This window comes from Zootoca vivipara, chromosome 11 (genome assembly GCF_965207765.1).
Source record: "Zootoca vivipara chromosome 11, rZooViv2.hap1.1, whole genome shotgun sequence".
Lineage (NCBI taxonomy): Eukaryota > Metazoa > Chordata > Lepidosauria > Squamata > Lacertidae > Zootoca > Zootoca vivipara.
Window position 1 is genome coordinate 29,685,602 of NC_142594.1, and position 27,748 is coordinate 29,713,349.

The window sequence follows — 27,748 nt, forward strand, 5'->3', positions numbered from 1 at the left end:
CTGGTTGCTGTAAATACAAAAGTGGGCAACCATTATATCAATGCAAGCTCCTTCAAAGAAGCATGAAAAACAAATGTGATAAATAGATGGGAATGTGTGCGCACGCATGTATTGCTCAACTACCCTCATCATATAACCACATTTTATTTTTATTTTATGCAGTGTATTGTTGTATGTCCAAGGTCACATGTACTGTGTGGCTTTCCGCTAACATATCAACAGTATGGAGCCACTTCCAGAGGGTTGCATGTTCAAAGGGCTTCCCTGCCACTGATTGCATGTGAGAATCGGGGCAACCTGGATCTTTTAGTGGCATGGGCCATATGTCAGAAACTACCAGATGGGCCTGTTTCTGGGCACCAATAGAAAGAGCAGCATGGACAATGTGAGAGCATTTCCTACATGCATTCTTCACATGAAGCTTCAGGGTGTGTGTGGTTTTTTCCGTAGTAGGAGTTCCAATATTGGAGGTGCATCAAAACTCCAGGGAGAAACAGTGGAGGGTGGAACGAAAAGACAGGAGACTCACGCATCTACCTATGCTGCCCTTTAAAATCCCATCTCCTCTACTTTATTGGAAACTGGTAATAACCTTACTCTCTGACACACAGGTCTACCACCACCACATTAACCTGCCCATCAGGTTTCCATCTAACCCAGGCATCCCCAAACTTTGGCCTTCCAGATGTTTTGGACTACAATTCCCATCTTCCCCGACCACTGGTCCTGTTAGCTAGGGATCATGGGAGCTGTAGGTCAAAACATCTGGAGGGCCGCAGTTTGGGGATGCCTGATCTAACCTATCCATGGGGTTCTAGCTAACTTGTTCATGGAGTTGTTCTGTGGATAAATAAGATAGGAACTGCATGCTTCTTTCTGCATTGAAAAGTGATCGCCATTACATATGATAAAGAATCTGGTCTAGATGGAGCAACTTTTGTGACTGAAGGTGCCACCACCATCGATGTATCAGCTGCCTGTCAGCACTATTGTAAACCACCATCTACAGAGTGCATATTGAAACTCGAATTCAAGTGTTTTATTTTTATTTTTTATGTACATTTCAATTGTTTTCACCTGGAAACAAAAGATCTAAATACAGACAGATTGTAAATGTTGTAAGTTGTATAGCTTTCAACAATACTTTAGCTGAATAAATGCTTTGTACATAATTCTGTCTTCTTAAATGGAGTTTACAGCTACATTGATAAAATGAATTCCTCATTTCCTTTTTTTTTAACCAATAACAAGCAGAGAGACAATTACAAGTTAATATTAATAAGCAGCTCAAATAACACAGGTTAAACTATGTACAATACAAACCATTCATACAAATGAAGACTAGGATATTGTTTGTTTGTTTGTTTGTTTGTTTGTTTGTTACAATATTGTGTTATAAAGATAAGATGGCCACTTGCAACTTACATGTTACCTATCAGGCATTCTCCTTCCTCCATGGCGATTGGAGAGTATCTCGGTTGAGTGATGACTACCAAACTACAAAATCGTAACTTTCTGTTCACATGTAAATTCCAAATGTTTGCTCATCTTTATGAGTTCAACAGGCTCCCTTCACCAAAAAAAGGCCCACCTAACACCACCTTGAATGTGCCCACTGGGTGCTGAAGAAAAGTCAATATACTTTGTTGTGTTCATATAAAGAGGAATACTGAGCTCTAAACACACACATTTCCCACCCAACCCCTGTTTTAACAAGCATTTTACTCCTACAATATTATTTACCAGTACAGCTACTCCAAGTGATAGAATGTATGAATGGGGATTATTGAGTATAATGTATTCAGGGCTGTAAAAGAAGATTTCCATAACAGTCTGTGGAGAAACGAAAACAAAACATCCTCTGTCTAGTTAATCCTTTTTGCTTGATGATAGGTTATCCTGAAACATCATATATCAGACAATGAAAGCCCTCTTCACAGGAATCTCGATAGATCTGCAAGCTGCAAAGAGGGGGAAGGAGAAAGAGAAAGAGAGAGAGAGAGAGAGAGAGAGAGAGAGAGAGAGAGAGAGAGAGAGAGAAATTGTGTGTGGTACTATTTTAAATCCACAGTGATTTACAACTGGACTGATATACATGGAACTGACTGGGCAGAAATGACATTAGACTGGTTTCCGCTAAGATATTTGCAGCCAGTTGACATCAGCAGCAGTGTGTAGACACATTCCAGGCAAGAGATGTGGCCTTCTTCTTTGAGGTAACAGCCCTGTCGTGTGACCTCTTTCACATTTCCCCCCCATACTTTTGTTTAAAATTAGCATTATTTTATTTGTGTATTTATTTATTTACTCCACAGGGTCCAGTCTGAGAGGCGTGGCCCACTTCAACCTGAAGGGAAGTAAGGCGTGTCACTGTGGTAGTTGTAATCGGGGCACACCTTCTGTACTAGTTTATAATCTGTACTATAAAAGGAAATGTAAATGCAGATCACTTTAAACGGTTTGGAGCAGAGCCAGGAGACGTGGCTTTGGGTCTGCTCCTGGTAACATGTTTTTGAAGGGTCGTAGTTGCAGAGGGTGTTCTTGGTGGCTTTGTCGACCTTCTCATACTCAATGCGGCAGTTAAAGGACTTGGAATCTTTGGCATCAATCACTGTCTGTTGTGCCAAGTCAAACTCCACGATTTTAGTCGGGGGCACCAAGCTCACAGATACATTCCCTTGGCCAGTGGAATTATGCCTGAAGTAAACGCTAAACGTCCCATTGCCATGATCCACTATTTTCCCAGTTATCAACAGGTTTAACTTGACTGTCTTGATGTTGGAATGAAAATCGCCCCAGCCAAACATTTTCTTAAACTTCCCAGTCTTGACAATGGGCCGTCTCTTTGCTCTGGGGCGAGGCTCTTGAAGGTCCGTGGAGTTCCTCAGCCAGTCCCAGAGATCTTGCTCGGAATATGTTTCTGGGGCATCATACCGCAGGCTCAAATCCGTATCGTTCTCTTTGCCATGGAAAGTCTGTGATAGCAGCCGGCTGATGGATAAGTCTTTGCTACTCTCTGTCCATATGTGCTTTAGCGTGGATTTGGAACCACCTGATTTTAGAAGTTCTGATTTTCCACCACTGGTTAGATTTGCGCATGTGACCTGAAAGTAAGATAAAGGAAAATATATGTTTAGGTAGGGATTATTATGTATTAACACCATTATTCTCAAAACAGAGAATGGATTACAGGTGAGTGTAGCTTGAACATATTTCTAAAGCACGACTTCAATATTCATAGCATTATGCTGTGTTTAAGTGCTATGTAGATCGCAAAAAAAAAAGCAACACATTTTTCCTTTATGCATTTCTTCTACGTGGGATACATTCACACACATTCTGGCCTTTCCAAATCCATCTTTAGAAAGCTTGCAGCTTTCTTTTCTTCAGGCCAATCATCTCCTTACCTTCTTTAAAATACTTTAGCAAAGCCTTCACCTGACTTCCCTCACTTCACCCCACAACTCATTGGCCCAGTTTAGACAACAATATTGTAATCCGCTGCTTAGGTCACAGGTAACTCACAGGCGTGGTGAGAGTTGTGTTCCACCTGTAGGTTCACCTGTGATCTAAACCATAATACAGAACCCTTAGGTTATCATCTGAACTGGGTGTTTGTCGAGTCCTTGACCTCACCTTGCCTATGAAAGGTAAGATTGAAATCCTTTTGGGTGGAGATTAATGCTGGGTGCTCTCTGTTCTGTACTGATTCTGGCACAGCATCCATGCTAAATAAAGTTGTCATATAGTCTGTATTAGCAGAATTTATAAATAAATTTGTTATTTCTATAGGTTTTTCCCTCCCCCCCCATTCTCACTCAGGACCAGAAAAAAACATTCATGCCAGGGGAAGCAAATCGACATCTGAACCCACAAGAAGAAAAATTATTTTATTCAGGTCATGAAAGATGCCGTGAAGTACAGTCCTCAGACCAAGGCAATTCATTCACAGCACCATGGCTCAACTGTTATTTCCAAAAAAATTGCAGTGGCTCAGTATAATATTAATCATTGTTTTTAGGAATCAGAAACTGATGCTACAGACTGAGCCTGTACATTCAAAGGACCTGGGGAATTGGGAAGGTTTCATCATTGGAGTTTTGAATTGCCATCCCCTCCTGTTATCTTAAGGGCGCAAGAACATATGAATCAGGCCATCTAGAGATGAGGGAGAAATTCCATTCAGTTCACATTTAAAGATAAACCTACTCAATTGGCACAACAAGGCTGTATATTGTCTCCCTGCTTATTTAACTTATATGCAGAATTCATAAAAAGCAGAGACATCACCTTGCTGACAAAGGTCCATATAGTTAAAGCTATGGTTTTCCCAGTAGTGGTGTGTGGAAGTGAGAGCTAGACCATAAGGAAGGCTGATCGCCAAAGAATTGATGCTTTTGAATTATGTTGCTGGAGGAGACTCTTGAGAGTCCCATGGACTGCAAGAAGATCAAACCTATCCATTCTGAAGGAAATCAGCCCTGAGTGCTCACTGGAAGGACAGATCATGAAGCTGAAAATCCAATACTTTGGCCACCTCATGAGAAGAGAAGACTCCCTGGAAAAGACCCTGATGTTGGGAAACATTGAGGGCACTAGGAGAAGGGGATGACAGAGGATGAGATGGTTGGACAATGTTCTCGTAGCTACTAACATGAGTCTGACCAAACTGCGGGAGGCAGTACAAGACAGGAGTGCCTGGCATGCTCTGGTCCATGGGGTCACAAAGAGTCGGACACCGACTAAATGACTAAACAACAACAACATTAGGGGACAAAGGCTACGAACATGAGTTTGACCAAGCTGCGGGAGGCAGTGGAAGAAAGGAGTGCCTGGCATGCTCTGTTCCATGGGGTCACAAAGAGTCGGACACGACTAAACGACTAAACAACAAGAATTTGCACTTCCCCAAAGAATATGTGAACCGTAACATATCCAGCCTTCAAACCACAGCATGTTTTTGCAGTGCAGTTCTCCAGCGAAATAAGGCACAGAAAAATGTATATCCAAGTGTAAATTTTGCCTTAAAATGCATATATTAGTTTTGTAAAATAACACACAAAAATATTATGGGAAATTGCATATAAAAATTAATTTTCATGAGGACTTTAAAAAAGACAGTTCAGAAACTTGCTGTCCCCTCTTGCACTTCCCCACAATAAGCATGCAGAGACACACTGCCTACAATGTGTTGTTTGTTGTTTGTTGTCTGTTGTCTGTTGTCTGTTGTCTGTTGTTTGTTGTTTTATGTACCACCCATCTAGCTGGGTTGCCCCAGTCACTCTGGATGGCTTCCAACACATATATAAACATAGTAGAAGATAAAGGTAAAGGGGCCCCTGACCATCAGGTCCAGTCGTGTCCAACTCTGGGGTTGCGGCACTCATCTCACTCTATAGGCCGAGGGAGCCAGCATTTGTCTGCAGACAGCTTCCGGGTTATGTGGCCAGCATGACAAAGCTGCTTCTGGCGAACCAGAGCAGCGCACGGAAACACTGTTTACCTTCCCGCCTGAGCAGTCGCTATTTATCTACTTGCATTTTGATGTGCTTTCGAACTGCTAGGTGGGCAGGAGCTGGGACCGAGCAACGGGAGCTCACCCCATTGCAGGGATTTGAACCGCCAACCTTCTGATCAGCAAGCCCTAGACTCTCTGGTTTAACCCACAGCGCCACCTGGGTTTATTATAAACATAATAAAGCATAAAACATTAAGAACTTCCCAATACATCATAGTAAAAAGGTAACGGTCAAGGAACCCTGGACGGTGAAGTCCAGTCAAAGGCAACTATGGGGTGCGGTGCTCATCTCAATTCAGGCTGTGGGAGCCGGCGTTTGTCCACGGACAGCTTTCCAGGTCATGTGGCCAGCATGAGTAAAACACTTCTGGCGCAACGGAACACCATGACGGAAACCAGAGCCCATGGATACCCCGTTTACCTTCCTACCACTGTGGTACCTATTTATCTACTTGCACTGGTGTGCTTTCGAACTGCAGGAGCTGGGACAGAGCAACGGGAGCTCACCCTGTCATGAGGATTCGAACTGCCATCCTTCTAATCTGCAAGCCCAAGAGGCTCAGTGGTTTAGGCCACATTGCCACCTGCGTCATAGTCATCATTACTATTAGAAATTGATCAGAACATAAGAAGAGCAGTGCTGGATCCGAACACAGCTCCTTCTAGTCTAGCTGTCTAGCACTTTGATCTGGCAGTGGGCAGCCAGATGCCCTTGGGAAGCCCACGAGCAAAACCTGAGCACAATGGCACTCACTTGCCACTCCAAGCAACTTCTCTCTCCACTAAAAGAAAAGAAAAGAAAAATCTGAAGATTCCTACTCTATGCAAATGCCAAGGCATTTTGGAAGCGGACAGGAAGCTCTTTCCCTTTTCTACCATCCCCCAGTTTTTTAGCTGGCTGCTTCATTGAGAATTGCTTTACATCAGGATTCCTCTTTCCCAAAGGGATCCTCTGCTGTGTGGACTCCCTCAAAATCTGTAATCCTTAAAATAAAATAAAATAAAAACACCTACAACTGTCTAAATATCCTTCCCAGCTGCTGAAGAGCGCAGGAAGATGGGAAGAGACAAATATGGGTATGTTTGCCCCTGGGATGATTTAGCCAATTTCCTCCTCTTTTGAATTGCAGGGAAGATAAATACCACCTAGCATTTGATAGCTGGTTTGTATCTATGTTTGAGATCAGCACAGTGAGCGAGGAGAGAGGCTGTAATGAAATGCACTGATGGTGCACCAGTTAATGAAGCAGCAATGAAGATGTCACGGAGAGAGGGGGGAAGACTTAGAATATAATTCTTAAGCGGCATATTGGGAGCAAGAGCAAATTAGGAGGAAGGTGGCTTAAAAGGGGGAGAAAATGTTTCAATCTTGCGTGAATTTGTCAGCAGAATATGAACCTGGGCAGTTAACTAGCCTCTGTTCCCTATCCTATTCCCAGCAATTATTATTTTTGGGGGGGGGACCAGGGATTTCTGCTACCCAGTGAATTCAGTCCCCCCACCCCCACCCCCAGTACATATTTGGTCTTTTGTCTTTAATCTCATTTCTAAGCCATCTGTTTGAATGTGTTGTGCACCGCAGGATTAAGCAACAAAGTCTCTTCTGTTCTAGGATGGGGAGTCCTGGCAAGCTAATTTTAACACTGGCTTGTTTTAGGCTTTGTGCAAACAAGCTCCCAGTTATAAGATGAAGATTTTGAAAAAATGCTCTGACTGGAACTACCCTTTCTGGTGGTATGCAGTGGACCCCACTGCAAAAACAAAAACAAAAAAACCCCAGACCTCTTTCTCTTGCAATGTTCAGCAATGTCAAAAGTGTGGTGGGTTAGGGTTATATTGTTTTTAATTTGGATTGTTACCCATGTTATCTGTGCCAAAGCTGGAGGAAAGATTAGTGAGAGGGGGATTAGGGGGTCCATATCTCTTCAGAGGCAGTTTTAGGGTAGCTTGACCAGTTCAGTTGCATTGGGTGCTGTGCTGCGGGGGGGGGGGGGGGCTCAGCAATGCTGTAGAACAGAGGGCGAGAAGGTGGAGGGACACCAAACTTTAGCATCACACAGGTCACTGCTGAAATTGAAGAGCCCCAATTCCGTCACTAGTCTCTTTTTATTTTTCTTCTTATATTTCATAAAATGGCATTTTTAAAAAGGACTCTGCTGGTGAGTTTGCACCATGCTGACCTCACCACCGCCTCTTTTCTCCTTCTCTGCCTTCAAGTGAGCACCAGCAGGGAAACTGGTGAGTGGCAGAGCTCCACCACATCCTCTGCTACTGCTTGGACTGTGATGATGCCTCTAACCTTTGCATAACTGCAGTGAAGCCTACTGTACCAACATCGTGTCCATTACAATCCTGCCTACTAGGCTTCCTCCTCCTCCTCCTCCTCCTCCTCCTCTTCTTCTTCTTCTCCAGCTTAGATCAGACAGTACCCCTCCCTGCTGGATTTCAAGTGCTCGACAAGAGACTTTCCTATATCAGCAGACATTTTAAGTGGGTTTCACTAAGCCCGTCTACAGAATGCTGTTTTCACCTGTGCTTTTTGTTCGTTTTGAAAACGTTATATCATTTTGATGGCTGGATTGTTGTGTGGATCGTTGTATAAACCACTTTGCAACCATCTTGTGGTGGAAAAAAGCAGCCTATACATATTGGGGGGGGCACACTAACAATTTCTAGTAATAACTGATTGCAAGGGCATTGCGATTTGCCCATGATACAGCAGGCTGCGTGTGAGTTCCCCCTGGAGGCTGCCATTATTCACCTGGTGAGCCTCTATTCAGGATCAGGGTGGCAGCCAGTTTCGAAAGAGTTTCCAGAAATAATTACTGAAACCAAGGTGATCTAGCAGCTCTTTCACTTGGTGACCCATGTTTCGTCAATAATGAAATATCGCTGCTCAATAGTCTGGGTTTTTTTTACCAGTGTTTCAACTGAGGCATAATTTGCCCAGGGGCATATTAAGAAGACAGAGTATATTTTCATGATTAGGAAATTGATCTGTCCTGCCTCGTTTCCTTCAGCTTGAAGAGAACACCCCCTGTCACCTGCTTTTAAAGGCTGGGGACATTTCTGCAGTGACACTGGACTTCATTAGATGTGTTTTTCATGAGTATTAGTCTCTTCCCAGAGACCCCTGAGGGGGAAGCTCAGTCATTCATTTATGTCAAAGCCCATGAGGTATTTTATACTCAAAGACGTCCGTCATGTATACGAACTAGTGCCTACTAAAACTTCACAGGCTGAAAATTAGATTGGTTTGAAGGAAATGCGGAATGGCCCAGAATGCGCCTTGATTTCCTGCAGCCTTTCCAGGTTACTACAGAGCTGTATCATTACCGCATTGGTTTGAGTCAGAATCCCAAAAGAAGAGAGCTGTCTCTCTTGCCAGCACATGCAGAGGAGCTTTTGTCTTCTTACACCAGAACAGAAGCTCCTCTGGCTTGATTGTTACATGACAAAGGTGTACCGAAGGATGGCGGGGAACTGGCAGACAAAAGCCAAATGAATGCTTCCCACTGCTCTTCACAGCAGATGATTCTGGAACAATATCTACATCTAAAACATTGTTTCAAGGAGTGCATTTTGAAAGCTCAAAACAAATAGGATCTGCAGCATAATGTTACAGCATGAAGTGCTGTTGGTCACGCCATTTCACCCCCTGCTCCAGTTATTTTATAAAAATAATTCCCCGCTCCCAAACAGCATTCTGTTTGCACTGAACATTTTCAGATCTCATTAAGCTGTTTCTTGGAGATCCTTCTTCCCCGTCTGGATAGAACTTTTCTCCCCAAAAGTTTTCTTTTAAGTAAAGTAAAGTAGATTTGGAAGTTGAACGGAATCCGTTCCAGAAGTCCGTTCGACTTCCAAAATGTTCGGAAACCAAAATGTGGCTTCTGATTGGCTGCAATCGAAAGCTGCGGAAGCCCTGTCAGATGTTTGGCTTCCAAAAATAGTTCGCAAAGTGGAACAGTCACTTCCAGGTTTGCAGTGTTTGGGAGCCAAACGTTCGAGAACTAAGCTGTTCGAAAACCAAGGTACGACTATACTAGCCAAAAATCATGACAAAACCGTACAAATACAATTAAAAGAAAACACACAAACACATAGCCTCTGTACAAGCCATCAGAACCATATATTGCAAGGGAGACTCTAAATGGGGCACCTCCACGACTACATGCAATGTATTTCTATTTGGACCTCCAAATCTCCCTTACAATTCACTGGAATTTTCTGCCCTCTTCCTGACCTTTCTTGCCACCGGCACATTATGGTTTGTTGCACTTCTGCAAACCTTCATTTTCCCCCAAGCCTGCTGATTCCTCCCTCTTGTGCTGCTGTTTTAGCTGCGGAAGCATGGGCGTACCCAGCGAGGGGCAGGGGGGCAGCTGCCCCCCAGAAGCAAAAAAAATAAAATAAAATGGTTATAAAGTCATGAAACGGAACAAAATTAGGTAGGGCGATGGCGAATAATCAGTTGTTTACCACACTGAAATGGTGTAAAAACTGAGAAGTATCTAGAGCCACCTAGCGACTGGTAGAGGAATCTATGTCAGCCAGCCATTGGGAGTCAAGGGAGGGAGAGGTCTCTAGCAGGCTCTAGCAGAGAGAAGAGGGAATCTTCTAGAGGGGTCTAGTGAGTTCCGTGTCACTAAACTGAGCCATCCACTATTGGTTTACCTTCTTATTTACATTTAGAAGACATCGAGGCTGCCTAAATGGATATAAGAAACTGGTTCCAAAAAGGTAAGTTAAGTAATTTCTGTAGAAAATTAAATTTTAAAGGGTAAAGACCTGGCTCAGAAGTACAAAGGGAGAGGACAGACTGACTGGGTTGTGTTTGATGAGCGTCCATCGGAAATTCTTCAGGGAAAATCAGGACTTGATTGAAACGAAAGTTTTCTTCAAACCCAAGAAAAATGATATTAGTGTAAGACATGTAACTAGAATAAAAATGTAAAAAAAAATCAAGCAAATAATTGTAATAACTATTGTAATAAAGTACTGCTATAATTATATAATATACAACTGAAATTGTTGATTTTCGCATGAAGTGCTAAAATCCACCACAGAATCATACAGGAGGTCTGGAAGTCATATAGCAAATGTTAATGCATCACGTAAATTGACTACGATGGGATGTACTAAATGAAACATCCCCAAACTCGGCCCTCCAGATGTTTTGGGACTACAACTCCCATCAGCCCTAGCTAACAGGACCAGTGGTCAGGGCCAAGTTTGGGGGTGCCTGTACTAAAGGCTAGCAGATCAGGAGGTCTTTCAAAAGAATTTAAAAGACAGGTTTATCCTCGGCCCTGACAAAGCATCTCCACCCCAGTCATCCAACCGAGACACTGAGATCCAGCTTTGAGGGCTGTCTAGCGGTTCCTTCAATGCAAGAAGTGAGGTTACAGGGAACCAGGGAGAAGGCCTTCTCAGTAGTCACACCCTCCCTGTAGAACGCCTTCCCCTCAGATATCAAGGAGATAATTAACTATACAACCTTTAGAAGACATCTGAAGGTAGTTTTTAATATTTAATATTTTATTATATTTTTGTATGTGCAAGAATCCTCCCCGAGTGGTTGGGGCAACCCAGTCAGATGGATGGGGTACAAATCTTCTGCAGGCCCCATTTGTCCACATCTATTAGCCATGACAATATAAGCAGGGACTCTGCATTCCTATGCTGCATATATATTTTTAATCAGTTATCCTACTGGGTGAAGATTATTACCTTCATAGGAACTAACTCTTAGGAGCCGAAGTCCCTTCACCCCACCCCACCCATAAAATATTTGAGGGGGCCAGCCCCCACCCTCATGTTGATGGGCATTGCCATTCAAATTGTGTATGTGCATTGCACCATGTGATCGATTATGTGGGGCGGGGCTTATCTGGCCCCTCCCCCCAATATCTTACTCAAGTTGGCACCCTCGATTAGCTTTATGATGAGGGCATGCTCAGGGATATATCCTTTTTTTTGGTCTAAAACTGTTATTCACGTCAGTTTTGTATTTGTGAAATCATTAATATTTGCAGCTGTTCTTGTACTTTTAAATTATATTCATATAGTGTGATGATTAACAGCAGGACAACGAAAGTGGATTTTGCATGCATTTATGGTTGCTAAGAGACTTTGGGCTAGGAATGAACAATACCCATACACAATGGTCTGAGGACCTCATAGTCCTAGCTACATTTGAACATATTTGAAACACATTAAATCTGTGTGGATACCTATCTGGACATTTAGAGGACTTGTATTAATTAATCTATTGCTTTTTGTAATTGTTTTTATTAAAGATTGTATTGGGTTACAAAAGGACATACATCGTTTCTATTTTCAGGTCATAGAAGTCTTTTCTACAGATCAGTTATATTTGATGTGAGACTTTAATGTTGTATACAGGGCTTATATTACTTTATAGGTTTAACTTAAGATTCGTGTGCTGGTGCTCATTATGTCCCTATTGTGGACTGACGTTGGATTTTTTCCCCCTTATTATTGCTATTATTTATAACTATTTTTATTTTATATTATTGTCTTTAATTCTTTTCTCTTCTCTCTTTCCCCCTCTTCATTAAACTATTATGTTTATTATACAGTGGTACCTTGCTTCCCGAATGGCTTAGTTGTCGAACAAATCGGCTCCCGAATGCTGCAAACACGGAAGTAAGTGTTCCGGATTGCGAACGTTTTTCAGAAGCCGAACATCCAAAGTGGCTTCCATGGCTTCCAACTGAGTGCAGGAAGCTCCTGCAGCCAATCAAAATGGTTTCGGGAGTCGAACGGACTCCCAGAATGGCAGGGCCGGCCCTAAGGCAAGGCTGGGTGGCGCAAGGCGCCAGGGGGGCGTCGCGCTGCTCCGCTCGCACGGCAGCCGCGCCGTGCGCTGCGCCCACGCGGCAGCCACTCTCAGAAACGGGGGGAGGGCGCCGGAGGGATAGTCCATGCCAGGGCGCCAGGGCGCCAGATATGCTTAAGACGGCCCTGCATAATGGATTCAGTTCGAGAACCAAGGTACCACGAGAGAGAGAGAGAGAGAGAGAGAGAGAGAGAGAGAGAGAGAGAGAGAGAGAGAGAGAGAGAATGAATGAATGCAGGATTAGATTGTCTTTGGTCCAATCCAAGAAGGCAGTCCTTCTGGGGTTACCAGCATAGAACCCACAGGCACGCATGTGATCATAGATGTCTTTCCTTGTGCCCACAGAGTCCCCTCTCCAACCCTTCTCTGCACTAAAATTAGTCTTGTTGTAGCCAATATAAGAGTTTGGAATCTCTACTTATTTTGTTTGTTTGTGTGTGTGTGTGTGTGTGTGTGTGTGTGTGTGTGTTGCTCACAACAGTTCTCCTGGTTTGCAAATGGTCCCACGAACCCAATAAGGTTGGTGTGGGAACTGTGTTGCAGTTCTTCTGGAAGCTCCTTTTCTTATTTCATTTCTTCTTTTTCTATTAGTCGAGTCTATTATAATAGCTTGTCAGATAACAGGAGTTACAGCATGCCTGATATGTCAAAGCATCTCACTTTACTTTCAACTTAGCGCACATTACACCATTAGGGTACCAGATAGGATGTGATCCAAATACTAAATGAGTTACGAGACTCGGAAGAGATATCCCAGAAGTGCTTTCTCGCAATGTTTAGCCTTCGAATTCTGGCAAGTGCACAGTCAGAACACGCCATAAATGGCAGCGATGCAAGCAAATTTATAAAGATTTGGAGGAGGATTGAAATGTTAACTGTATGAAATATCCGATTAACTCTTGCCCTCTGCTTCACATTTTTAGAATGAATTTAAACTAAACTCCTGAAGCCCAGTGCCATTGTCGTCATTACACATCCCACCCCACCCCCCACCTTTGGTGGTAGATGATTATGACTTTTGAAAAAAATCACGGCAGTTCCATTCTGCAGGGGATTAAAGTTTCCTGGAATAAATTAGAGTGGGTTAAAAATGTCCAACAGAATTTTAAGGCCTCTGCATAATATAGGCGTCACAGAGTTCTCTTTGCGATGAAATGAAACTCTAGCTAGGTAAATAACATTTGTCAGGGAACTGGTTTCCTGATTCTACACTCCTGTAAGCCCTCTTTTATTAATATTGCCTGTGCCATTTCCCGCATATGTGCAGAAAAGAATATTAAATAATTCTAGAATTTGCCTGAAAGGCCACTGAGCAACATTTTAATCAAAATCTGCACTGCGTTCCACTTTACATATGCCGCTGGTGAAGATGCCCTTTCTCATATGAGCCGCAACTATGTTATTATATAGATCCAGTCAAAAATAGTCATTCTGCTCAGAGTAAGAGACAACACACTGATGTTTTCTTTTAAAATATGTGCTAAATAATGACTACAAGATTATGAGTGATGGGTTTTAGGTTTGGTTTCATCGCAACAAGAACATGTAAGGCCCAAAAATGCCAAATAGAGGCAAAACGAAACCAGAAATTTGTGTGCTGTGGTGTAGGAGACCAGCTTTTATTTGTTTCCTTGAAGATTTATACACAGTTTTTACTTAATAAATAAACTCAGAAACAGCTTATATAGTAAGTCTCCCCGACTCTCTTCCTGGCTGTAGTTAGACCCAACGGAATGCATCACATGATGGTTCCAGAAAGGGAACCATCTCTTTGGTTTTAATTAATTTTTGTATTGACGTTTTTATTCCATAAAATTTATAGACTGCTTGATTGTAAAATAATAAATAAAAAATCTCAAAGTGGTTTAGGTAAAGGTAAAGGGACCCCTGACCATTAGGTCCAGTCGTCACCGACTCTGGGGTTGCGGCGCTCATCTCGCGTTATTGGCTGAGGGAGCCGGCATAAAGCTTCCGGGTCATGTGGCCAGCATGACAAAGCCACTTCTGGCGAACCAGAGCAGCACATGGAAACACCGTTTACCTTCCCACTGGAGCGGTACCTATTTATCTACTTGCACTTTGACGTGCTTTCAAACTGCTAGGTTGGCAGGAGCTGGGACCGAGCAACGGGAACTCACCCCGTGGCGGGGATTCGAACTGCCGACCTTCTGATCGGCAAGCCCTTGGCTCTGTGGTTTAACCCACAGCTAAAACCATATTATCAGGGGAAATTGCAATACATTGAAACATACAATAAGTTAAACTACTGAAACAGATTAAAATTTACACCAGCTTTTGTAAGCATCTGTGTAGACTGGACTGAACAAGAATATGAGGAGATGGATAAGGAAAAGAAGGCAACAAAATGCACACTGTTTGGCTGACTATAAAACTCATCTGTTCACCCAAGCTTTTCGTCGCATGTGATCCAGCTGTGTTGATGCATTTTGAGCACTTTTACAGAGTTAATCCATTGGTCCATCTAGCTCAGCATTGTCTCCACTGATTCGTGATGTATTTTGTATTTATGAACGTAATTTCATTTGTCGATTTTATCCATTCACCGCTTTGGCAGTTCCACACACACACACACACACACACACACACACACACACACACCGGTGCGCCTACATATCACTTGAAGTAATCAAAGTGTTCTGGGTTTGTTTTGCAACAATTCTGTCAGGTGGTCTACCATGATCTTAGATTACTGAGGGCTCAAATAGTGATTTGCCTAAGGCTGTTCACTGGGATCATGAAGCTAAACTGAGATTTGAAATGGAGGCTTTCAGCTCATAGCTCAAGCTCTTAACCAGGAAAGGCAAGACGTGCAAATCAATCAGTACCGTATTTTTTTCGTGTATAAGACGAGGTGACTGGCTCGCCTCCAGCAGCCCCCACCAACTCGACCACCAGACCAAGAGCACCTGCCGCCGAGAGCTACCTTGACTATCTCTACTTGCACTTTTTCTCTCCCCCTCAAACCCCCACCCCGTCCCCCTGCTCTGCCTCAGCATCCTACTTGGGAGCCCCCTGTCCATTGCTTACACTGAGGGGGAACAGCTTCTGCACCTTTCTGCCCACACCAAGTATTGTCCGGATTTTCACGTCTATTTTAGGATTTTGTTTGCTTAGTTTTGGATTTAAAAAAAAATAGGGGTCGTCTCATACATGGGGGCGTCTTATACATGAAAAAATACGGTAATTGTAACCAGGGGCGGATTTAGGTTTGATGAGGCCCTAAGCTACTGAAGGTAATGGGGCCCTTTATATGTCCAGCTGTCCTTTGCCAACAACAAATTGTCGCTGTTTTTTGTGTTGAATATATGCTATATGGTAATTAAGAACAGATTAAGTTTGAGAACCAAGGTACCACTGTATATAGAAATGAGCAAACCTGTGATATTTTAGGGAGCAGGCTAGTATTTACATCATTGGAGCCTAGGTAAAGGTAAAGGGACCCCTGACCATTTGGTCCAGTCGTGACCGACTCTGGGGTTGCGCGCTCATCTCGCATTATTGGCCGAGGGAGCCGGCGTATAGCTTCCAGGTCATGTGGCCAGCATGACAAAGCCGCTTCTGGCAAACCAGAGCAGCACATGGAAACGCCGTTTACCTTCCCGCTGTAGCGGTTCCTATTTATCTACTTGCACTTTAACGTGCTTTCGAACTGCTAGGTTGGCAGGAGCTGGGACCGAGCAACGGGAGCTCACCCCGTCACAGGGATTCGAACTGCCGACCTTCTGATCAGCAAGCCCTAGGCTCAGTGGTTTAACCACAGCGCCACCTGGGTCCACAACACAAAACACTTGCACTATGTAGGTTTTATGTTATTTGTTTTTTTATCTTATATTTTGGAAATGTACAACCAGGGTTTCTTTCCTTTTAATTTTTTGGGGGGCCCCAAGAGAGTGGGGCCCTAAGCTATAGCTTGCTTAGCTTATACGTAAATCGGCAGTGATTGTAACCATGGATGAGCAAGCAGGTATAAGTGCCAGTTACTATTCTTCCTCCTACGGACTGAAATTTCTGAGAAAGGCTTTCTTTCCTATACATCAAGGATGAGGAAATGTTTTGACCTGGTGTGCTGAGGTCGTTATCGCCACAAGCACCATGGGCCAAATTTGACAGGTAGGAGGGCCCACTGATCTGTCAATCACCTGACATCACGATGACATCATTATGATGCCAGGTGACAACAGTGCCTTGAAAGAGTGCTTCCCAGCAGTTTCTATTGAATAGGTTCCAAGTGGTTTCTACTGAATGTGCTCTATTTCAATAGAAACATCTTGGAAATGCACTTCCAAGTGAAGGACATGCATTTACCTTCTATGAACTGATTTTAAATAATGGGTATAATTAGATGGTGGTCCATGGAACCTGAATCTCATTTGGTTTTGGTCATTGTACAGAATCCTAGATCTCTTGTTCCTTTGCTTCCCTTTTTTTCTTTTTCTCTTTCTTTTTTGGAAAAACTTTAAAAAGTGACTTTGCTTACAAGGTGGCTGGGGGCATTGAAAAATGTGGCACTAGTGAGACCCCAGCCAGCCCGCCATTTCAGTCTGCCCAGAGGCATCTAATCATATCAGTGAGCATATGCAAAAAGTATGCAGATCTGGGTCATGTGGCTGTGCCTGGAGGGAGGGAGGGAGGGAGGGAAGGAAGGGAGGGAGGGAGGGAGGGAGGGAGGGAGGTTGGTTTCAGGTGCCAAATCAGGTGCATCAATATATCCATCACACTTGCACACTAAACACCTGAAGAAAACCTGGACGCACCCAGATCCTGCTTACGTTCAACGCAAAAAGGACATCACAGTTATTTGCCGGCTGCTTTTACACAACATGCAATATTCTTTTTACAGCAGTACCTTACCTAATTAACAGTGAGAATTAATAGTCATCAGAATTAATCAAATTCAGTATGAAAGTGCTTGGCTCAGGAGAGCTCTGGTTCAATTGCTAGTGCCATCAGTGAGATCATTAATTTAAACTAGATGAATAGATGGGCCTTGGGGCATTGACACAGGAGTTGAGGGAGGCTGTTCAAATATTCAGATCCATTTTGGGCTCCATGCAGAGTTGTCAAGTCCTATCTGCAAAAGTCCGTAGATGCTGATTTGCAGTTTTAGGACTGGGAATCCCCACTTCCTTTGGAAATATTAAACAGCCCAGATGCACACCCATTATCTTGAGGCTAGTGGTTCTGCCTGACACTATAACACCTAAAGGTGGGGACATCTTTCAACCGGTTCCCCACAGTTCATCCTGTGCAATCCAGACACAGTGCAACAGAGAGAGGACAATTCAGTTAGGGACGGAGGAGGAATTCAATTCAGTTCATATTTAAAGGCACGCCTACCTAACTGGCACTTTCTGAAACAAGACACAAACTGAAACACACACATCCTTCAACATTTGCACTTCTCCAAATGTTGCAATGAGGTTCTCCAGCCAAGTAATGTGTACAAAGAAACATATACTAGGTTAACCTGTGAGAAAAATATGTTGATTAGTGAAAATAGTATGCAAGAAAAAATGAACATACTAGGGGAAATTGCACACCAAATGGGTTTATTAGGAGAAATTCACACGAAAGTGCTGATGAACTTTCATGAGGACTTCTTAAAAATGCAAACTGATGTGGAAATGTGGAGAACTGACCTGAAGAGTGGAACAATTGAGGGGGGAGGGGCAAATTTGCCACATCCCACCTGCTGTTGTTGTTGGAATCCATCTGTCTTGAGAGAAAATGGAATGTGCCTCCAAGTGAAGTGTTAGCAGTATCAAACTGACCTCCCTGGGGTGCAAGCCTAGGCACTATGTATGGAGGTCCTGGGCTGCCCAGATGACAAGACCCCACTTTCAGCCTCACTGATGTGGTCCAGAAGAAAGCTGAGCAATGCATCTGGCACCAAGATGCTGCATAGGCAGGTGATTTTGGAAAAACTGGTACTTCATTGTAGTGATCTGTGCTTCACTCATCATTCTGCTCCTGCCACCCACATTCAAGTTACTAGCCCTCAGTGATTTGTATGTGTCTCCATCAAGAACGACAACAAACTGTAATGCAAATAGGCTCAGCAACATAAATTTACATGCCTCAAAGAAGCCATGGTGACCTTTTCTGAAAAGGTATATTCGCTCCCCATTCTCAGCATAGCATTTAATATCACTATGTAGAATTGAGCAAGATCCTAGTCCCACCTCAGTATCAAACAAGTGTTATTTATCTGAACATAGTTTATTTTTGAGTCATTCTGGATATAGACCTGTTTTGAGCTTGATTCTGGTTTAGATTCCTCATGACAATAGGCTCACTTTTTCCAAGCCAGTACATCTCTCTCTCTCTCTCTCTCTCTCTCTCTCTCTCTCTCTCTCTCTCTCTCTCTCTCTCTCCGTGTGTGTGTGTGTGTGTGTGTGTGTGTGTGTGTGTGTCTCACAAGCAAGTTTATGCTCAGTGGCCTTCCAACAACTCGAATAGGAAAATTAACCTTCGCCAACCAACTTAATTTGTTTGGCCGTACCACATACTGATACAAAAGATAACTAAGAGAGGAAGTCATAAAACCACATTATAATGCAATAGAGAATAGCGCTCTGCAGTAATGTACTTGCTAATAACATCCAATATGTTCATACATTTAACAACATTAAAATGTAAATGTTAAACAATTTGTGAGAGGAAAGCTGTTTTTCATCGCTCTTGGAAATGCATTCTGCTGGCCCTGTTCTCTTTTCATCAACTAGGGTAGATCCATCCATTCATCTATTTATCTATATGTCTAAAATACCCCCTTGGTTTTCATCTTGCCTATAAAGAAAGTAAAGAATCATGAAAAAATGCAATTAACAATCAAACTTTACTATCCCCTTCACAGTCTTTCTAGGCTTCAGTTACACCCAATCTAACCCAATTAATCTTTCATGTTGAAAGGATAATATATAATAGATAATGACTGGAATTCAGAGCATAGTTACACACAGCAAAAGCCTACTGAAACCAATGGGGCTTATTCTGATGCATGTGTGTTTGTTGGAACATTCCCCCTCCTAAACCGTACATCTCTATAAAACCTTCAAAACTGAATAATTAATTACCAACCACACAGTTTATCCTCTGAATTTGGAAGTATGATAAATCAGTCCAGATTCAGGGAAGAGTAGAAGATGATGCCTCACACTGGCCCAATATTATCAGCAGTTTTTTGGGGGGGGGGGATCTAAATAAAACTATGCTACTATAGTAAGAATTACGGTGCTGGAGGAGACTCTTGAGAGTCCCATGGACTGCAAGAAGATCAAACCTATCCATTCTGAAGGAAATCAGCCCTGAGTGCTCACTGGAAGGACAGATCGTGAAGCTGAGGCTCCAATACTTTGGCCACCTCATGAGAAGAGAAGAATCCCTGGAAAGGACCCTGATGTTGGGAAAGATTGAGAGCACTAGGAGAAGGGGACGACAGAGGATGAGATGGTTGGACAGTGTTCTCGAAGCTACGAACATGAATTTGACCAAACTGCGGGAGGCAGTGCAAGACAGGAGTGCCTGGCGTGCTCTGGTCCATGAGGTCACGAAGAGTCGGACACGACTAAATGACTAAACAACAACAACAACAACACTATAGTAAGAAAACTCTTGATTCTTAAAGCCTGAGGCCATTGGGGGGGATCAGAAAAGAGGGGATCGTTTCAGCCCACATTCCAGTTGTCCCTTTCAATGGCACCTATTTGCTTACCATTAAAGGCTGTGGGGAAAAGAAAACATATTGACAAGGGTCAGAGAATGCAAAATTTGTCCCTGGGTGTTTCCTTAAAAAAATGTATCTCTCTTAACAGGGGCAAAGAACACTAGTGGATGAAGGGTTGTGCCCAAAATATTTAAAATATATAAATAAATATTGTGGCTTTTATAGAATCATAGTATTGTAGAGTTGGAAGGGACCCCAAGGGTCATCTTAGGTTACATTGTTTCAGATTATTTTAATGTGGGGGGTTTAGTCTTCTTAGCATAAATTGTAAGCAACCTTAGAATTGTAAATGAGCTTTTTTTTAATAGAAAAAAATAAGCAGCCAACATGGTGGCCCCGCCTGATGTTTTTAGACTCCAACTCTCATCACCATTGTCCTTGCTGGCTGGGGCTGGTAGGAACTGGCTGGTAGGAACTGGCACTACGTCGGGGAAAGCTGGGCAAGATACTTCTCCAACCAAAAGGTTTTTTAAAAAAATGTATCTCAGGGATTTAAAATCAGGCATGTGCTTGTGGGTGGATGGAAATGGCTGTGCCACGACTGCCTTTTACCTATGAATTTGCTGCCTGAGATTACATTTCTGCAATGTCACCCAAAGAACCTTTACTGTGTAATTATGGCTCAGATTGCAGCACTGGTCACGAGAGGGGGGGGGGCTCTGCTATTTGGAAAGATTTGCAAATGCAGCTCCTTGATTTCAGTGGAGTGACTTTAGCTACGGAGTGCTAAAACAAAAAAGAGCAGAAATTCAGCAAATGGGCTCAGAATCTCTAGCCAATACCCATTGATACTGAAATATATTGTTATCACCTCCCTAATTCCCACTAGCACGAGAATTGTTCATTCTAGGATTCTCAATCTGTTATAAGGAATTTAAAAGCCAATGAAAGAAAGAGGGAGCTTCTCTTACTGTTGACAGGGAAAGAAAAAAATGCCCAATAACCTGATCTTATGAGCTATTAAGCTGAAGTACAGATTCATAGGACACAGTATATGAATATGCTTTCCTCTAATCAAGTTAAAGAAAATATATAATGGCCCACATTGAGACAAGGCAACATTAAACTACGGTATATACACCACAGTGGTAGTGATGCAAAAACGGGCTTGTAAATTGACATTTACAATCTGAAGAAGTGTGCATGCACATGAAAGCTCATACCACTGACAAACTTATTTGGTCTCTAAGGTGCTACTGGAAGGATTTTTTATTTTATTTTTTGTTTCGACTACGTCAGACCAACACGGCTACCTGCCTGTAACTAAAACTCATTAACCTGCATAGGGATTTAGTGAGAGTTGCGAACAGGCCTATCAGAAATGACGGTGTGATTGTGGGGTGGGGTTTAAGCTAATTGGGAGAACCTGATTGGAGGGCTGACTGTCTCTGGGGAGAATTGCATGTATCCAATTTTGATTGACAGGGGGATCCTTTAAATAGTCAGCGTCCCTGGGGTTCAGCTCCTTCCTGCTAGTGAATTTAATCTCCCTCCCGCCCACCTCCTTTTTTCCTGCAGGTTTAGGTTGACCTTGCTATGGTGCCACCTGTATTCAGGGGTCAGTAGGATTTTTTCCATTTGGCTGATTGGCTGTGCCATCTGGTTTTTCGCCTACTGCTTAGCAATAGTCACAGCTTGTTAGGGTTGGCAGGTTAGGCTTTGGTTGATGAGTTTGGGAGGGGCATCGCATGGAGGTGCATGCCCCTCAGTGGTTGCTCTTATAGAAGTATTCCGCTAAAGGAATCCTGGGGCTCCGGGGCTCTAGTCTTTACACCCCCGCAATGGTGCAGGGCTGGGGCCAATACAGAGCACGAGCCTTGGGGAACATTTCTGGAGGGGGAGATTGCCTGTTGCTCAGCTATCTCCTCCACCATGCAGTGTTTACTTGACTTTCCTATTGCAGGAAGTCAGAGCTGGTCCTGTCCCACCGTGGGGCAGAAGATTAACCAAAGCCTAAGGCCAACACTCAAAATTAATTGTAATTTTAAATAAAGTTGTGGCCAAAATTATGCCAAAACAAAAACCTAAAATAATGTGTCTGTCTGAGTTATTGGTTGGGAATTTCTGGGGGGTCTTGGCTCACAATAAGGCAGGGATAGTCAACGTGGTGCTGTCTAGATGATGTTGAACTATAGTGCTGGCCATGAGCATACTGACTGGGGCTTATGGGCACATCTGTGAAGGGTATCAAGTTAGACAGCCCTACCCTACCTCCACTGTCAGAGGCAGTATGCTTTTTAATGCCATTTGCTGGGAATCACAAGTGGGGAGAGTGCTGTTGCTCTCAAGCCCTGCTTTGGGCTTCCCATGGGCAAACTGGTTGGTTGACCACTGTGCAAACAGGCTGCCGGACTAGGTAGGGCATTGGCCTGAGCCAGCAGGCTCTTCTTGTCTTCTTACAGCCATTTTTAAGGGCGGCTCTGGTCTTTAGGAGGTATGGCCCCATATTTCTCATAATACAGTCCATAAATCCAAAATGCTCCATGGACAGCATATTTTAAACTCCTGTGGAAGTTTGGTCATCTGACCCGTTTCAAAGAGAAGAACGCTTTCTTTCTGAAGAAGTCACTTTTTGAAATGGAGGTCAAGGGACAGGAAGTTGCAGAACTCAGCTTCCAAAGCTGACTCACCTGATTTGATCATGATCTGGATCAGATCACGGGTCCACTTCAGAATCTGAGGCAGCCTGGAGGTTTCCATAGAAATTGTAGAGTTGGAAGGATCATCTATTCCAACCCCCTGCAATGCAGGAATATGCACCTGTCCCAGATGGGGATCAAACCTGCAACCTTGGCATTATCAACACCATGCTCTAACCAGCTGAGCCACCCAGGCCATGCTGCTTCTGTACTTGTAAAAGCTATTTATTGCCTTTCTAAAAGTTCAAAACAGGTCACCCAGCTACCTGCGACCTGGACTGACTGCTGTGCAGAGCTTCTTGTTGCCACATGCTTTGAATACAAGACTGTAAGTCCCCCTGAGAGTCTGTAAATCTCAGGAAGAATTGCAGGTAAAAACATGACTATCCCCAGTGCCCCTCCTTTGTTTTCTCTCATCACAATACCTTTTTCTTTTCCAGCTGGTTTTCAGTGTATACTAACTCAAGCAATCACTGGGCACAATTAAAGGGAACAGTGTCTTATGGTCATTGAAATCTGAATTAATTTACCACCAAGGAGGCAATTAATGGTGAATATGCTTAAATGGGTTATATGGGCATAGTTATGTTACAAGCAGTGGCGTAGCAAAGGGGGGCGATGGGGGCAGGTTGCCCCGGGTGCCACCCTGGAGGGGGGGGTAACATTCGGCGCCCCCTACTGGGGAACTTTTTTTAAAAAATCTGTTGCATGAGATTTTTCAACTGTTCTTATATGTTCTTTCAATGCTGATTTCATATCTGAAGACAGTTTTGTTCTGTAAGTTCTAGTTTTTTTTGCAATTCATGTTTTTCACTTTTCAGGCAGAGCCGCGTGGGGGTGACAAAAAAATTCCGCACCGGGTACCACCTGGGCTTGCTACGCCTCTGATTACAAGAACCTAAGACAAGCCTGCTGGATCAGGCCAATGGCCTGTCTAGTCCAGCATCCTGTTCTCACAGTGGCCATGTCTGTGGGAAACCAACAATGTTACATACTGGTGGGTATTATTTTATTGCAGGGATGAGGAACAGATGACCCTTCACATATTGTTGGACTCCAGCTCCCATCCACGCTAACTAGCATTGCCAATGGTCAGGCTTGGTGGGACTGGATAACCTAGAGCAGTGTTTCTCAACCTTTTTGGGGCCACGGCACACTTGTTCCGTGAAAAAAATCACGAGGCACACCACCATTAAAAAAGTTTAAAAAATTAACTCTGTGCCGCCCTATATTATAATTATGACTGTAAGAAACACTTGCCAAATATTGCTTTCCGGCGGGTCAGTGTTGTGTATTGGCGGCCGCCAGGCTCGTTTGCACTGAGCTTTGGGAAAGAGGAGGAGAAATATTGCTTTCCGACGGGTCAGTGGTGTGGATTGGCGGCCGCCAGGCACGTGACAATGCAAATCGCCCTTCTCGTCGCCGCACGTCGCGGCACACCAGCCAGCGTCTCGCGGCACACTAGTGTGCCAAAGAACAGTGGTTGAGAAACGCTGACCTAGAGGGCCATCGGTGAGCTACTCCTGTGGTAGAGCAGTAATATGGCACAGCTCACATATTTCCCATGAGTCATGGCAATAGGAGAGTAATAAGGGGAACAAGTGTCCAAAGAATAAAACAAACTGCCCAGGAGCCAGTTTTTGCATGGAAATCTCCAAAGCTCCTAATCATAAGAACACTTGGCATTTAGAAACTTGTATTCAATTCATCAAGTTCATGATGAAACTTAAAATAGTCATAAAAATTCTGCTTTGATCAACCGTGCAAGGAATAGTTCCAGTATTAAAAATAGAAAGTATGAATCATACAAGTTGGGCATTCAAATGGAGCGAGGTTGTTAATGCAAACCCTGCAAAGTCATCCCTCCCCCAACCAAAAAAATAAAATAAAAAATTAGGTAAATTGAATTAGGTATAAGGAAAAATGAGACATGACAGGAGAAGCCTATAAAGCTTCTCAGCACAAGTCTAATGTTGGCAAAGTCATGTTTTTTGTTAAAAAAGGAAAGGGTTGTAGTTTTTTGTAGACCTGCATGACACCTTCTGGAAAAGGAAGCTTTTTTATTCGTGAAAGGAACAGATGTTTTGGCAGATAGCATAGAAAGAATCCCGTCAGAGACTATAAACTAAGCTTGAAGGGAATAAAAAAAGAAAGTGGAGAAAAATGTGAGGTATAAAACAAAAGCACTAAAATGATACAGATAAGGCCCAAATTGGGGGGGGGCACATTGTTTTTTAGAAGTACTCAATAGAGGGAGGGAGGGAAAGTTTTACAGTGGTACCTCTGGTTAAGAACTTAATTCGTTCCGGAGGTCCATTCCTAACCTGAAACTGTTCTTAACCTGAGGTACCACTTTAGCTAATGGGGCCTCCTGCTGCCGCCGCACAATTTCTGTTCTCATCCTAAGGGAAAGTTCTTAATCCGAGGTACTACCTCCGGGTTAGCGGAGTCTGGAACCTGAAGCTTTTGTAACCTGAAGCTTTTGTAACCCAAGGTACCCCTATTTATGAAAGGAGAGATATTTTAAGAGTTACCTCATCACATTTCACTGCAAGGTAAGGTTGGAACATTCATTTGACGACTGCAGATGCATAAATGCCAGGTCAGGGAAAGGTATTGTCTAACACAACCCCAAAGTGGATAATGGCTGTGCCCATAATATTGACCAGTGCCAGTGATCTGACTGCATAGCATAGCAAAATCTCTTCACCACATGGAAATTGTAGAAGAAGTTGATTCTATTTTGGAAACAAGTCCCTCCCCTCAAATTTGTGCAAAGACTTCTGTTTTGTTTGGTCGAACCCACTGGGAGTATCTCGCTAAGAGACAAAAAAAAATCAGAGCTTACATAGAAGAAAAGAATTGGGAACCCGAAGCTCAAACCTTCAAGAATATCAGCTTTTAATTTTAAAATAGGTCACTCATATAGGTGAAAAAAAGAGGTCTTGGGAAACATATGCCTTGCATACATACACACACATACACACAAATGAAATAAAGCCTCTCCCCATTTATTTTGTGTGGATGTTAGATTATTTCTTCCCATGTCATTTCAAAGCTTTGTTCTGCTCTGCTCTGAATACATGAAATCACGACGGTCAAGATTCCTCAGCCTTGACAGCTGGTGAGATCAATTTTGTCATACTTCTTTGCAAATCAAGACTCGTTTCCTAAATACGCAATGTAAACACGTGCCCACATGAACCCTGTAATGCCTCATATGTAATGCCTCACTAGAGAGGAGATGGGAAGTAAACCAAGACAGGATGCGAAGCCAATGGAGAAGAAGAGGGTAGAGACTGGGGAAGGAACTGTGAGTGGGGGTGGGGGTATGTATGAACAATGTCTTAGTTAGTGCAATGTTTCAATATGTTAACCGTATTTTTGTAATATTTGTTGTTCTTTACAGTGGTACCTCTACTTACTTTCACCTCTGGTTACGTATCCTTCGGGATACATATGCAGCAAACCCGGAAGTATTTTTCCAGGTTTTGCCACACGCGTATGTGCAGAAGCGGTCCCTCCAGTTGCGGAAACCTCGGGATCCGACTGGAGCTCTGGAATGGATCCAGTCCGCAACCGGAGGTACGACTGTATTTCTTTACACCGCTTAGAGATGGGTTTTATATATCAAGCAGTAAAGAAATGGCGTAAATAAATAAATAAATAAAAACCATAGCCTTTCAATTGTAGTGCCTGACTCTGTTGTCTTTTCAGTCTTGTGAGTTTAAATTCAATCAGGAGAGTGGAGGTGTGCTGTCCAGCCCTGTTTAACCACTGTGCCTGCTGCCCTTCTGAAGTTGGAGAGTAAACTTTTGCAGTGGAGAACATTCTGTACTCATGGAAGATATATAATAATAATATAATAATAATAATAATAGAGTGATAAAACATCAAACATTAAAACATTAAAAGACTGCCTTCAGAAGTCTTCTAAAAGTAAAATGGTTGTTTATTTCCTTTATCTGATGGGAGGGCGTTCCACAGTGTGGGTGCCACTACCGAGAAGGCCCTCTGCCTGGTTGCATAAAGATGCATTAAGCCTTATTATGTGCCAGACAAAAAGCATACCTCTTCAGCCAGGCCTTTGGCTGTTAAACAATCTATGACCTTTTGATTGTGTGGGGAACTGATTTATGATTATGTTTATTATGCATTTTGTGTGTTTGTATGCTGTAAACTGCCCTGTGGTCTTTGGATGAAGGGCAGCATATACATTTAATAAATTTATAAGTCTAATTATTCAGGATTGCAAATCGCATTCTCACTTGCACGTGTTTGTTTTTCAGCTTGAGAGGGGCACTGTTTTCAAGAAAAGTGATGCGGCAGAGAGGCAGATGAAGTCAGCCTCACACACACACACCAAGATTCACTCACACGAGTAAACTCAGGGCTCAGCCACACTTTTGTTAGACATTTATTTTGATCGTGTTCTGTATCAATGAATTCCCTCCAGGTCTGAGAGCTTATCTTGTTGTTCTGCAGCAGTGTCTTGCAAAAATCTGATCTTGCCTGTCGGCATGCGTGCCACCTTGCCCCCATGATTGAGGGGGCCTGGGGCTATGCACTGTCAGCAAGCCATGTGCGCACGCCCCACAGCATGCTGACCTCACTCACGCACACTATGGGGCATGCTGATATGTTGTGTGGATGCGGCTTGTGCACATGACACAAGCATGCCCCATGGCACACACAGCCAGTGGGGGACTTTGGGGGGGGCAGCCCTTTCATAGGAAATATTGGAGGCCTGGCCTCTCCCCCCCCCCCTTACTCCCCTTACCCACCACATCAGATCTTATCAGATGAGCGGGAAATCTGAAGAAAGTTTCAATTCTTGGACTGAGAAGAATTAATTGGTACACAATATGATCAGAATACAGGTCGAGAGGAAGTGTAGATGAGCTCAACATGTCCAAATTGGGCTGTTGTTACATGAACATCCTGTGTTAAAATAAATAAATATCAAGAGCCCTAGATAT

The 27,748-nt window shown here is 43.2% G+C and overlaps 1 protein-coding gene across 1 annotated transcript in view; it reads right to left on the reverse strand.

The window, feature by feature from the left end:
* Positions 1-1,029: 1,029 nt before the first annotated feature.
* The window catches only part of NXPH1 (neurexophilin 1), a 186,788-nt gene continuing 160,069 nt past the window's right edge, over positions 1,030-27,748 (reverse strand). The window contains exon 3 of the mRNA XM_088653925.1: positions 1,030-3,104. Within this exon, the coding sequence (XP_088510051.1) occupies positions 2,343-3,104 (762 nt within the window). The 3' untranslated portion in view covers positions 1,030-2,342. The remainder of the gene's footprint in view (positions 3,105-27,748) is intronic.